This window comes from Natator depressus, chromosome 2, assembly GCF_965152275.1.
Source record: "Natator depressus isolate rNatDep1 chromosome 2, rNatDep2.hap1, whole genome shotgun sequence".
NCBI lineage: Eukaryota > Metazoa > Chordata > Testudines > Cheloniidae > Natator > Natator depressus.
Window position 1 is genome coordinate 9,698,535 of NC_134235.1, and position 13,862 is coordinate 9,712,396.

At 39.3% G+C, this 13,862-nt stretch overlaps 1 protein-coding gene across 6 annotated transcripts in view; it reads left to right on the forward strand.

The window, feature by feature from the left end:
• Nucleotides 1-13,862, forward strand: part of PTK2 (protein tyrosine kinase 2) — a 375,599-nt gene that overhangs the window by 71,810 nt on the left and 289,927 nt on the right. The window contains exon 1 of one of the 6 annotated variants that reach the window (XM_074943790.1): nucleotides 10,714-10,831. The exons of the other annotated variants lie outside the window; for them this stretch is intronic. Coding sequence (XP_074799891.1) covers nucleotides 10,804-10,831 — 28 coding nt within the window. The 5' untranslated portion in view covers nucleotides 10,714-10,803. Of the gene's footprint in view, nucleotides 1-10,713; nucleotides 10,832-13,862 lie in introns of those variants that run through there. 6 annotated transcript variants of the gene reach the window in all.

Here is a 13,862-nt window from a genome sequence, read left to right on the forward strand (position 1 = left end):
TATACAGCACTTCACACAATAGGACCCTTGATATTGTAGTATAAAATGTTGAAATCAAGAAGAAATTTTAAAATAAGTGTGCGTCAGGTGTGCAAACGCAATAACTGGACAACTAGAGGGAAGGAAAGGCATGTGAGAAACGTTTAACCTGGTATATTCTGGCCTCAGCCAGAAATACAAGCACTCTAACAGAATGAGACCTTAAAGATAGCCACCAATGATGAAGGGGAGAAGCGCTCTTACTGGTAGGGTAGTATTTCTCTTGGTGTGAAAATGAAAAAAACAACCCATAGAAAATAAATATTTATTCTGTGTGTATGTGGATGCGCCCTCCTGGCTTTGATGGAATACAACGTAATACATTTTAAGAGATGCAGCCGTTAGTGTACAGCACATATGTTAGCCAAACAGCATGGTTAGAATTCTTATTATTACCTTTCTTTCAATGATTTTGAAATATTAAACAGAATTTGGAATTAGTTCAGGTTTTCTTGGCTTAATTAGAACCAAAATATCAGAAGTGACACCTTCAGCTCAGCCTGAGGAAGTTTTGCTTCCTGCATTATAAATGCATCCTCAGTCAGTACTCCTGTAAGGTCTACTTCAGCCTTGACAATTACAGGAAATCAGACAACTGAAGACATACATTAACTTAAAACTACTAGTGCCCTTCCACAAAAAACAGCCCTCCCTGTCTTACCTACAATATGCCATATGCTAGCACTCACTGAGAAGCTGCATAATGTTATTGATGCAACCACATCTTCCCTCCCGTAGCTGCAACTCATTGCCTGATTACCCTAAATGTAGCATAACGAACATGAAGCTTTCTGATTGCTGACCAAAGGTTTCTAGACTAGACACAGGCATGTTCAATGAAATTGAAAGTTGACAAATTCAAAACTGTTAAAAGGAAATACTTTTTCACACAACTCCTAATTAGTCTGTGAAACTCATTGCCACAGAAAGTTGTTTGGGCCAAGAATTTAGTAAGTTTCAAAAAAAAAATATTGAACATTTTATGTGGTTATCCAGAGTTGTCATAATTAACTATAATATACATTTTGGAAGTGATATTAAACCTCATGCTTCAGGGCTTAGGCCAGTCTCTAACTCGAGACCAGGATGAGACCTAAGGAATGTGGGGAGGGACGGGCAGATTATCCCACATTTGCCTGCTGCATGGTTCCTATACTTCTCTTTGAAGCAAGTCATATTGGCCCCTGTCAGTGACTGGATACTGGCCTAGATGAACTTGTGTCTGAGCCAACATGGCAATTCATATGTTCCTTCTTATGGTCATTCTGTAGTTTTTCACTGAAATGTAAAGATTGTTCGTATTTATGAAATTACCTGGTTTATACTATTTATACTAAGCTCAGTAGTATATTTGGAAATCTGTATCCTAGCTAACCACTCTGTTTAAAGTGCTACAGTCAAAATGAAATGTAGCCAAATGTAAAAGGAAAAAAACACTGTGACATTTCAAGTATTCCCCGTGCCCCTGGGTCCTTCCGTCACTTCTGGTTTTCCAGTCACATTTTCCTATATAAACATTTACTTTCTCTCTTTTGTTGCTGTATCTAAGGTCCCTCTATGCAGTGTGGTAACTGGCAGCCCAGGGAAGATGATTTCACACACACGGTAAAATTTTCAAAAGTGCTTGGAGTCCTAAATTACTTAAGTGCCTTTCAAAATTTTACCAAAAGTACTGGCCAGTGCATATAGTAAACTGTTGCTCGTAAAAACAGCAAACAGAACGTTTTTCCATTTTTTAAACTATTGTTTTAATTGTAATACTAAAGTTCTACAACCTTCAGTCCATGAGCTTTGCTCATATTTTTGAGTAACAGTGATTAGTGGCTATAAATGGGAGAGGACCGGATTAAAGATTTCCCAGCATGAGTAAGATTAAAGTTACCGGATTGGAGTGACAGTCTGCGTACCTTTCACCCTTCAAAAGTTTCCAGAGGATTTTCCCTGTAATGTGAATGTGTTTTTATAGTTTCATTTCTTTTCATTAGCTGATAGTAATGACAGAGTCTAGAGACAGAAGAGGCCCATTATGTCATGCCATCTCTTCTTCTGTCAGTACAAGATTATTGCCATTACTTTTGTCTGTCTAGTTCTAAAAGTGTCAGGTAATGGAGATTCCACCAATTCCAGTGGGAAGTTCCTTAGGCTGGTAGATTTTGCCGTGAGAAAGCTTTCCTTGATGTTTGTGCTAGATTTTCCCATTCTAAACTTCATCGCATTACTCCTAGCAGTACCCCTTTATCATGCTAAATTTCTCTCCTACCTTAGTATTTTTACACACCTCAAATATTTGTAGGATGTTTTCTAGCCTTTCTAACTCAGTGCTGAATTATAATAGTGCCTAGAGGCTCCAACTGAGTTCTTGGTTCTGTTGTGAGAAGTGCAATACAAACAGAGAAAGGGACAATCTGTGCCCCGAAGACTTTGCAATCTAGATAAACAAGACAGATAAAAAGATAGGAGGCACAAAGAGAGACTGAGGGTATGTCCTCACTGAAATAAAACTCCCCCAGCTACCCTGTTTCAGCTGACTTGGGCTTCCAGAGCTCAGACTGCAAGGCTATAAAATTGCAGTGTAGACATTCAGGCTCAGGCTCAGGCTCTGGGACTCTGCAAATGAGGTACCAGGTAGGTTAAATGTAATTATCCAAGTTGAAATTTGTGCTAGGACACAGTCATTTACAAACTTATGTTTGCAAAAAGTTTCATGGGATTTTCAATAAGTAGTACATAGTTAAGTCCATAGTGTTTTTTGTCTCATCGTTGGCACCATGCTGGGGGCATTTAGTCTGATGCTGATGTTTAGAGGCAAGTGTACCAGTTACAATACTACTGTGTAAATACTACCAAGGGTTGACCCTGCTTAGTTTGAGATCTGATGAGATCATAACTCAATATGTTTTAGCTTAGAAGACGTAAATATTAAATACACTGGTGGTTTGAAACAAACAAGTGAGAGAAAAGCTTTCCTGCTGATGTAACCAGTTTTCTTTCTATGTTATGAAATGTGGCAGCAGTAAAAATACTCAAATTTATTCTACCAAGTACTGCACTGCATTTACCCTGCTGCTTGTTTTCAGTTAAGAGGTTGACTGGACAGAAGTGCATCACATGGGTGGGTGTGGGATGAAGCTATGAAGAAGCATGTGTGTGAACAGAGCGTACAAATTTGATTATAAGTGTTTGGCGGTAGGATCCCATGTTTGTACAGTGCCTAGCATAATGTGGCCTCTGATTTTGATTGAGGCCTTTTAGACATTATCACAGTACAGTGGAACCCTGTTTATCTGATTTAATAGGGACTGGGACCAGATGGGATAATAAAAAATTCAGATAATCAGGAGAATGGGTGGGGCTCAGGTTGTGGGTTAATATGGAGAGACAGCTAATGGAGGCTTGGATAAACAGGGTTCTACTGTACTGCTAATAGTAATTGTGCGTATATAATAAGATACATTGTATTGTGGTGTAACGGTTTTATCAACGTATGTTTACTCCAGGGCAGAGAGTGATGAATTCCCAAATAAGTGCTATTAAAATTAGTATCTATATTATAGCAACAGTCAAATAAAGGTGCCAACTGCATAGTTGTTGTTTTGTGCTGTAATAAGATAACTTATTTTTCTAATGCAGATATGTACTCTGAATATGCCACATTTTGAAGAAGAATTGTTTTAGAAATATGTTAGTTTAAAAAAAAATTGGGATTATTTCTTATCTCCTCTAAAAACATATGCCCTAGTTACTGGAATCTGTCTGTGTATCTCTAACGCCTTGTAGTGGACTCTCCATTACAGGATTAAAACATGCTGATAGAACCAATGTGGGGAGAAGCTTACACAATGGCTGTCTATTGTATACCTGCAGTATGTGTAAACATTGAATTGCAGTTTCTAGGACTATCAACACTCACTAACTTGTGCAAAGGACAGTGGTTAACAAACTGGGTACGTTCCCTAGAACACTTGAGAAATCCTGGAACCCCTCTGGCATAAGTCCATAAGAGATATCTGGCTGCAAATGATTGTAGCAAAGGATTTGGTGGCAGAAACTATGAAAGAAAGGAAGGGTGGGAGTGGGAAGAAAGAAAAGTGAAAGGAGGACTTTGGAAATCACATTAGATCTTGTATAGGTACATAAGATGTTAGTTTGTAGAGAGTTTTGTGGTTCTCAGGGCTTGAATCAGGAGTGGCTTGGAATTTCCTACCAAAATATAAGCTACAATTGATGGGCTACCATCAACCAAAAAAAAAAAAAAAAATCACCTGCATGTCTGTTGTTTTTTTTTTCTTCAAACTTACTGTTGCACATAAGATGACTATAACTGAAAGATTGGATGAGAAAAAATACGTATTTCTTCGGGTAGTGTCCGTGTATGTGATGCGTTTGGCAGTCCTTTGTGTATAGATAGTTTTGCTGCTTTACCGGCATAGCAAGCCAGTTTGCTTTTTAATTCATGCAGATTTTTCACAGAGCTGCAGGAAAAAGAGAGTCAATTAAAAAAAAGTGATTGTAAAATCATAAATGTTGGCATGGGAAGTTGAAGATGCATGTAGTACCTGCAACTACTAATTTTTTTAAGTGCATTGGTTGTCCCATTGACAGTGGCCCTTTAAGTCCAAGTGTTAAAAATATATTAAAGCACTGAATACTTTGTTTAAAGGCAAGTCCCTTTGTTTATGACCCACGTTCAGTTTGCTTCAGTCCTTGCCACTGTTTTTGGGGCGTAAAGGTTTATGGAATTTAAAATGCTTTAGACAGTTATTTTGCAAGGCCTGAAACGGGTGCTCTTGAAGATTTCATAAGGGAGAGTCAAATGCATTCTATACCATCTGTTAACGATACTGCTTGCTGAACAGATTTTTTTTCCTCGGGACCTGACTCCTGAGGACTGGCCACAACATCTGTATAATGGCATAAGGTGCCTACTCTTCCCCCCCAGTGAACTCATTTGGGAACCATGCTTAATAGAGATGTGGGGAATAGTGACCCTACCTTTGTTCCTGTTTCCTGCTCTCCTCATCCAAGATCTTCAACCGAGGTTGACCTTGGAAGCAAAGATTACTATCAGGTAATCATTTAGTGTTTTCTATATACAACATTTAAGCCTGCTCTCAGGGGTCCATGTTGTAAGCCATTCTGGAGGTACTGTACTTCTGGCATAAAAATCTAGATACCATACAGCTCAAAGGAGAAGCAGAATAATTTCTTGTACCCTGATTCAGCTTTGTTGGGAGCTGTTACATCCTGGTTCAAAGGATGATCTAGATAATTCTTAGTCCTGCCATGAGTGCGGGGGACTGGACTAGATGATCTCTAGTCATCTAGCCCTTCCAGTCCTATGGTTCTGTGTTTTCCAGATACTAGTTCCACACTGTGTAGTTCTTCTTAAAGATAGAAGAGACTTAGCTCATCTAGTTAATCTCTGGGAAAATGAAGGATTGCTCCCTTTGGTACTTTTTCTGAGGTTTCATCATTCAGCTAACTCTTCCTCCTGTGTTATAGGACAAAGGTAAGACTCATCATAGGGAAGATATTGCAGCTGTGTTTCCATTGTTAAAATATAATTTTCACTATGATTTAAGCTTATCTGATGACTTGGAGTCAATCTATAAAAGCTAGTTAGGACTTTGCTGTGGTTAAGTTTTTCCATCATCCTTAGTTCATCCGTTTGCTGGGTCCAAGTAGATCCACTCAAGTTGATCTAGGAGGCATCTTGCCTGAGCTTTTTCACATTCTCATCTCAACAATGCAGTATCAATTAGTGTTGAAGTTACTGCTAATTGTCACTCCGTGATACTAGTTAGATTCCAACCATCCATTCCCCAAGAAGAAAAGTGAAATGTATAATAGTTACAAAGCTTTGGAAACTGAAAGCAGTTTCAAAAACCAGTGGAACTTGTAGACCATGGGCATTTGACATGTACCTATTTAGTTTGCAAAAAGAAAAGGAGTACTGTGGCACCCAGAGACTAACCAATTTATTTGAGCATAAGCTTTCGTGAGCTACAGCTCACTTCGTCGGATGGATCGGAGCTGTAGCTCACGAAAGCTTATGCTCAAATAAATTGGTTAGTCTCTAAGGTGCCACACGTACTCCTTTTCTTTTTGCAGATACAGACTAACACGGCTGCTACTCTGAAACCTATTTAGTTTGATTATTGTTGGCTGTATTATCTAAGATGCTTGTATTTATTGGATAACTGAGCTTTTGACAATTTAGGGCAGTGAACGTGCTGACTACATCACTGCTGATCTATATTGTTTGAGAATTTAATCTGTTGATGTGGTTAGCAAAGAGGCATGCAGTTAAAATTTTTAATGCACATTCTGAAATATCAGCTACTGGTGTTTAATGTCAGTCCCCTTAGGCAGCATTCTTGGACACATAGGTTATGATTCAGCAAAGCACGTCAGCGCGTATTTGCGTCCCATTGAAGTAAAAGTTTAAAGTTAAGTACATGCTTAGTGTTTTGCTGAATCATAGCTATAGTGAAGAAGGTGGTCTTTTCATACCACCTGGACTTTACAAAAGAATTCAAACTAGGGATATTTGATAACTGATTGGTAACTTTTTATCCAGTTTCTTAGGTTGGTTATCTAAACTTCCTTTCGGCAGTCTCTTACTTGGTTTTAACAGTACTAATATTCCATATACTGTAAGATTTTTGTTAAGAAGGTTTAATATTACAGGCTTGGTTATAGTGAGTCTTGAAATATCAATCACTAGACATTTTATAGGTAAGTGTAACCCATAAAGAATACTAAAGTGTTCTGTTTTCTTATTGTAAGCATAAAAAAAGGGGCTGTTAATGAAGATGATTTTGTATAGAATGGAGACAGTTTAGATCGGGTGAAGATAGGTTTTGAAACCTGTAACAGAGCAGTGAGTCACTATCTCAGGAATGGATGCCTGAAGGCACATTGTGTTGGTATTGTAGGGCAGTAAGAAATGCAGGTGAACTGCTCTGTTGTGCTTGTGCGGTGAATTGGAAACCATTCTCGAGAGTGTTGTGTGGACTCTTTATTTCTCCAGATGAGTCCCTGATAAAGGAAACGTGAGGAGAAGTGGAATTGGTTTGCCCACAAGTAAATCTGTAACGATTTATATTACCAAAAGTTTATGCAGCCCTCATGTCAGGTTAAAGGAATAGCAAATCTTTATTTAAAGAATAATACAATAAAAATGAAGCTACCTCAGGAGTTGTTCATATGCCTGCTGCCTCCACATCTTATGCTAGAGCCACGCATGCATAGTCAGACTCCCTGTTGCTCATTGTGACAAGGTGGGTGCAGTAATATCTTTTATTGGACCAACTTCTGTTGGTGAGAGAGACCAGCTTTCTAGCTACAAAGAGCTGCTCTTCATGTCTGGGAAGGGTACTTCCAGCATCATAGTAAAATGCAAGGTGGAACAGATTGTTTAGCATAAGTTGTTTGCACATGTTGTAAGGGACCATTCAAGATAGAGCGGCCCATTAATACCTCTGCAGTCATAGGGCAAAAAGAGGGAGTTAGTGGATTACAGATTGTTGTAATAAACCATTATCCAATGTGTCTGGTCAGTCCATGATTTTGAGTGTCTAGCCGAGTAATGAAATTAAGCTCCCAGGCTCATCTTTGGAAAGTGTTGGGCAGGTTTCCTTTGAGGATGAAGACTGATACAGAGTGATCACTTTCTGAAAAGTGTTCACCAACAGGTGTAGGGTGTTTTTGTCTTTTATCATTTTCCTGTGTGAGTTCATTTGGAGGATAGTGATTGTCTGGTTTCACTCACATAGTTGTTATTGGGGCATGTAATGCACTGGATGAGGTATACCACATGTTGTGATAGGCATATGTAGGATCCATGAATCTTGAAAGGTGTGTTGTGGGGGGTTGTAGATCATCATAGCAGTGAAGATATGTCTGCAGGTTTTCCATTTGTTGTTCTGGCAGGGTCTGGTGCCGCTTTGAGTTGGGGTTTCCTGGTCTGCGGGGAGCTGTCTTCTGATGATGAGCATTGAGAGGTTGGCAGGTTTTTTGAAGGCCAGAAGTGGGGGTTCAGGAAAGATTTCCTTCAGGATGGGGTCTCCATTGAGTATGGCTTGATCAACACCCTGAACAACATACATTTCAAGAGATGAGCCTAGGAGCTTAAATTCATTAAACTGTAACCCTCTAACTCCCTTGTCTGATCCTAAGACTGCAGAGGTGTTAATGGGCTGCTCTATCTTGACTAGTTCCTTACAATATGTACTAATTACTTATGCTAAACATTCTGTTCCACCTTGCATTTTGCTATGATGCTGGGAATAACTTCCCCAGACCTGAAGAAGAGCTCTTTGTGGCTCAAAAGCTTGTCTCTCTCACCAGTAGAAGTTGGTCCATTAAAAGATATTACCTCACCCACCTTGTCTCTCTAATATTCTGGGACCCGCATGTCTACAGCTACACTGCATATTGCTCACAGTGTCATTTGACATCAGAAGATTCTCTGGACTGGGAGCCTTCTTTTAGAAAGTTTTCTTTAGCAGTAGCTTTTGTGGGAGCTTGCACCACCTTTCCCCGCAATGAGCTATAACTATGTCACAGTGCAGCTGCTGGAGGAGGATGATTAAAACAACACACCTGTGCCATAATAGTAGAATGCCCACAATTTGTAAGCTGAACTCTGATGGACAACAATCAAAGCTCATTGCCACAGTCTCTTCCAAACAAGTTTCTCACCAACTCATCCTAAATAACAGGTTTCAGAGTAACAGCCATGTTAGTCTGTATTCGCAAAAAGAAAAGGAGGACTTGTGGCACCTTAGAGACTAACCAATTTATTTGAGCATGAGTACCACTCTCCTGCTGGTAATAGCTTATCTAAAGTGATCATCAAGGAGAGTGGGGTGGGAGGAGGTATTGTTCCATGGTGTCTGTATATATAATGTCTTCTGCAATTTCCACAGTATGCATCCGATGAAGTGAGCTGTAGCTCACGAAAGCTCATGCTCAAATAAATTGGTTAGTCTCTAAGGTGCCACAAGTCCTCCTTTTCTTTTTTCATCCTAAATATAAACCAGTCCTCAAAGCAAAGGGCAGAATGAAACAAATCAAGCAGGAACTTCAGTTAGTCCTCAGAGACAGTGAAATCCACAGTGAGCAACTCAAAACTGAGGCGCTAACACTAGTCATGAAACCCTTGCAATGTGGAAGGGCAGGTGGATTCGATGGTATATCTGATGAATTATTGCTACACTTCTGGATGAGACCACAGAAGTGGCTGTTTGACTTCTTTTTAATTCCTGCATGGAGACAATGCACGTATTCAGGCTGTGGAGAAAAGCCAAAGTGTTGGCTCTACCCAAACCACCTAGACACTAATTCTGCAGATAGTTATCACCCAATATTCTTATTTTGCTAGACCCACAAGTTAAATGAGTGTATGATTATAGGTAGAATAGTGCTGATAGTGGAAGGGTGACTGACTGACTAAGCCGATTTCCTCCCAGAACATTTACGCTGTGACCAAGTCGTAAACCTAACTCAGTACATTGAAGATGGCTTCAAAACCTGTAAAATTATAGGGGCTGTGTTTGTTGCTTTGTTGGCTGTTTGTCACTGTGAATGATCATGACTTCTACTGAAATTGGCAAGAATTTTGAGAAATACCAAAATGGACCAGGTCATCTCCTCCTCCCTCCCTCCCTCCGATTGAGACTCGACAGGTTTCTTTCTTGAGATCCATGGTCAGAAAAGTTGATGGCAGAGTTGACAGAATGGACTGCTCTAAAGTTTGGTGCCATCACCCTTGCTATTTAATATCTTCATGAATTACCAACCAGAATTCCCTGATGTGCAAAGATTCATTTATGCAGATGATCCTTGCATGGCTACCCAGTCAGAAAGATTTGAGGACAATGAACACATTCTAAGCGGTTCACTGAGTATACCTGGAAAATAGTATTGCACATGCTTCCTCACATGTTAATGCTGATCCCCTAACAAAACTCATATGCGCCTTCCACCTGAAACACCATTAGGCCAAGCAAAAGCTGCAAATATCGTGGGATGGTACAATCCTTGAGCACTATGAACATCCGATGTACCTAGGGGTTACATTAGACTGAACACTCACATTCAAAGAGCACATCAAGAAGCTGAAAAAGAAAGTAAACTCCAGAAATTGTGTACTTCAGTAACAGGCTAGCACAAAAAATGGGGAACTCACCCCAAAACGCTCTGGACAACCAGTCTTGCACTTGTGTTACTCAACTGCGGAGTACTATGGCCTAGTATGGTATTGCTCGGCCCATTGCGCATAAAATTGATATTGAACTGTCATTCAGTCATGTAGGATAAACACAGGAACTTTGAAACCAACCCTCACTCTGTTACCATACTGTCCTGTGGGGATTGCATCACCATCAATGGGTGGGATGCCTTCAGTAAAAAGGGGAGGCAAAAACAGGTGCATAATCCAAGACATCTGCTGCATGGATACATTTTACCACCTAAGCTGCGGAAGTCCAGAAAAAGCTTTGCCTCTGAAAATCCCTTAACCCAAAATACCACTGTTTACAGAGAACAACGTGACAGGAAATGTGGATGGTCTTGGAGAACCTCGTTCCTTCAAAACAGATCCCTTCAGGGATTGAACTTAAATGAAAGCACTGGTGTACTCTGACTCGATCAAGAGCTGAGTTGGCAAAGACTGGTAACAATACCGCCAAGTGGAATCTGAGGAACGGCTCCAAATGTGAATTCAGAGAACCTACGCAAACACATGAATGCTGTCTGATGCAGTGCCCCCTGTCAACAGCTTCAGGTAAAGTTACTGGTACTGAAAAGTCATGTGTGAAATGGGTGGGAAATGTGCGGCCCTGTAGCTATTGCTGTTTCTCTTCTGGTTATCCCTGCCTCTAAGGTATTAAAAGCGTTGTCTGGGTCACGCATTTGAGTCAGGTCTATACTGAGAAAACAGTGGTGTGATTTTTAAGGTAGGATGCTGCTGCCCTGGCTTCTTTTTGAGTTGTGTTCTACAGTAATGTTTTTGTTACAAAGGCAGATGAAAAGACACAAGCAGGTTTGGTTAGTTTAAATCTTTGCACTGTAGGACCATTTGGTCTATTTTGTAAATTACTATTTACAGATTTTAAAAAATATGTTTATAATCAATATGTATAGAACTATTGAGCAGATATTAAAAATTGTATTACTGGTTTGGTGCAAAGCTTTGGTTTTCAACTTTCCCCGTACTGTAACATGATATAACAGGAAAAAGTCCTGGGAAGAGGGTGGTCAGGACCCTCTGAAATCCATTTGTTCAGAGTGTCACTACTTCTTTATTAACGTCCATATAAGCGTTAAAAAACATGATCCAGTGCATTCTCTTAATTCAGATCTTCCTTGATAACCCACTTCTCCGCAAACTTACCCAATAGGAGTTTTTATTCTATTAAAATAAGAATTAAATAAAAAGTCCAAAACCAGTCTGACCTCCTGGATTTACTGGAACATCCTTTTAAGTGCTGTCTTCTGTATGTCTCTCTTTTGGACTGTAAACTCTTCAGGGTAGGCGAGATATTATTTATTTGTATTCCAGTGGCAACTAGAAGCCCAAACCAAGATCACAGGTCCGTTTTGCTTGAGGCTGCACCTACGCATAGTAAGAAAGTCCCTGTCCTGGGAAACTTGTACTCTAAATAGACAAACAGGAAAAGGGTGGGAGAAAGGAAATATTGTCCTTTAATTTACAGATGGGGAGCTAAGGTAAAAAAAGACTGACTTCCTCATGGTCATAAAGGAGGTCGGTAACAGAACTGGATATTAAAATCAGTTTTCTTGAGCCCCTGGCCAGAGTCTTAATTACAAGACCATCCTTCTTCTGCCTCTTAGATTTGCCTATTGCACAGAACCAAGCACATTATCAGCCCTGAACAAGTAACAGTAGCAATAACAATAATTACCTTGTACCAGATATATGTTGAAATGAATAAGAACTGTTACCTGTACTATTGCTTGTGCTGTTATGTCCTTAAAGGTGAACATATAAGAACCCACAGCTGACAGGATTTGACTGCTTCTGCAGTATTCTGTAGTTTCAAAAACTTTAAGGGGAGGAGACACCCTGCATATCCCTAAGTCTCTTTGGCTCTCTTCAGCCCCAGAAAGATCTTTGGTCATTGTGCCTGGGCACTGATGCAGAACATCTGTGGCTTGGTTGTGCTCTAATCTCTATTTTTGCAGTGGATAACTTTTCTTTTGAATTGAAAAAAAATTGTACTTTTGGAAGGAAGCAACAGTATTTGTTACCCAGAGACTCTAAATGGACCTTTCTGGTTGTCTGCATCAAACTGCATTGAGAAACCAAAATGGCAGGGATGTAATCTGTAGACAAACAAATTTAATGAAATATGTAATGGAGAGTATTGTTTGTGCTGTTACACCTAGGCAAATGGGTCAGTTTAGTGATTGTGTTAACGTAAAACTAGCTCTCTTTTGGTAACAGTCTTAGTTATTTAAGCTCTATGTCTTACTGTTGAGGATGGTGGTGGTGTAGTGGTTGTAGAGGATGATGTGGTGGTGGTGTAGCCATGCAGGTGCCAGGATACTAGAGAGACCAGCTGGGTGAGGTAATACCTTTTATTGGACCAATTTCTGTCAGTGAGAGAGACCAGCTTATGAGCTAACACAGAGCTTGTCTCTCTGACCATAAGAAGTTGGTCCGATAAAAGATATTACGTCACTCACCTTGTCTCTCTTTTGAGGACTGTACATTAGAGATGGCTAATATGGAATTTATGAATAGTTTAATGATAGGGACAAAATATACCACTCCTAAGAGTTTATAATAATTATTTAGGCTAAATCTACTTTTTTGTTATATTCTGTAATGAAACATATGTTTATAATGTGTACTGTGGAACCTTCTACTAGAAGAGAGAAGATGGGAGTTTTGTAATTTTTGTTTGTCTACATACATGCTATACACGTACACAGGCACACACCCCCAATAGTGCACACAGCTTGTTATAGAAAAAGGATTCTTCAACATGGTTAATAAACATTTCATTTCAATATATAACATGAACAGGTGATTCGGCAGAAATGAATTCTATATGGTATATTGCATGTGCATAAATGTATATTAAACATAATGTAAAATACCATTTTTATTCCTGGTGCCCAGATATTGAAAGGAAATCAAATCTATCTTCAGTTAACCTTTTATACATGAAGTGTAATATGTGTGGATAGGTAAGTATATGTGATGACCTGTGCCTTCTCTCAGCTGCAAGAGAATAAAGCAGTGGTCATATTTTTAGAGGGGAGCTAGCTATGGTACTGATTACAGTAGACACTGTGGTGTCCTATTTCCTTAGTTTTAACCTTTCACCAATGTTTTGATCTGTCATTGTTTCTCCTCTAGTTTAATTCTAAAAAATGCGATTAAGTTAGGTTCCTGATCTAGAGTTCAGTCCTGCTTCCATTGAAGTTTAGGGACATTTGAATCAACTCTTGCTGTACGTTTTATAAAGCTAAATTTACTGTAAAATAATCTCTAAATCTGGTGGAAAATATCAAGTGAGTAAGCTATTTTATTTTTATTTTTTGTATTGTTTTGTTTTTACTAAAACCATTTTTGTTCTGCTGGATACTTCAGGATGCTCTACATTTTCAAGTTATTCATTGTTCAGTTTTTCATTGTTTTTATCTTATTAGGGAAGTTATTGAAAATCAAATGTCAGGATAGGTTGGTAAAATACCAGAGGCATGAATTTAAAACAAAAATGGTTGGGGGAGCACCTCTACAGACATGACCTGGGTCAGGCTTGATTTGCAGCTTAGTCAATTTT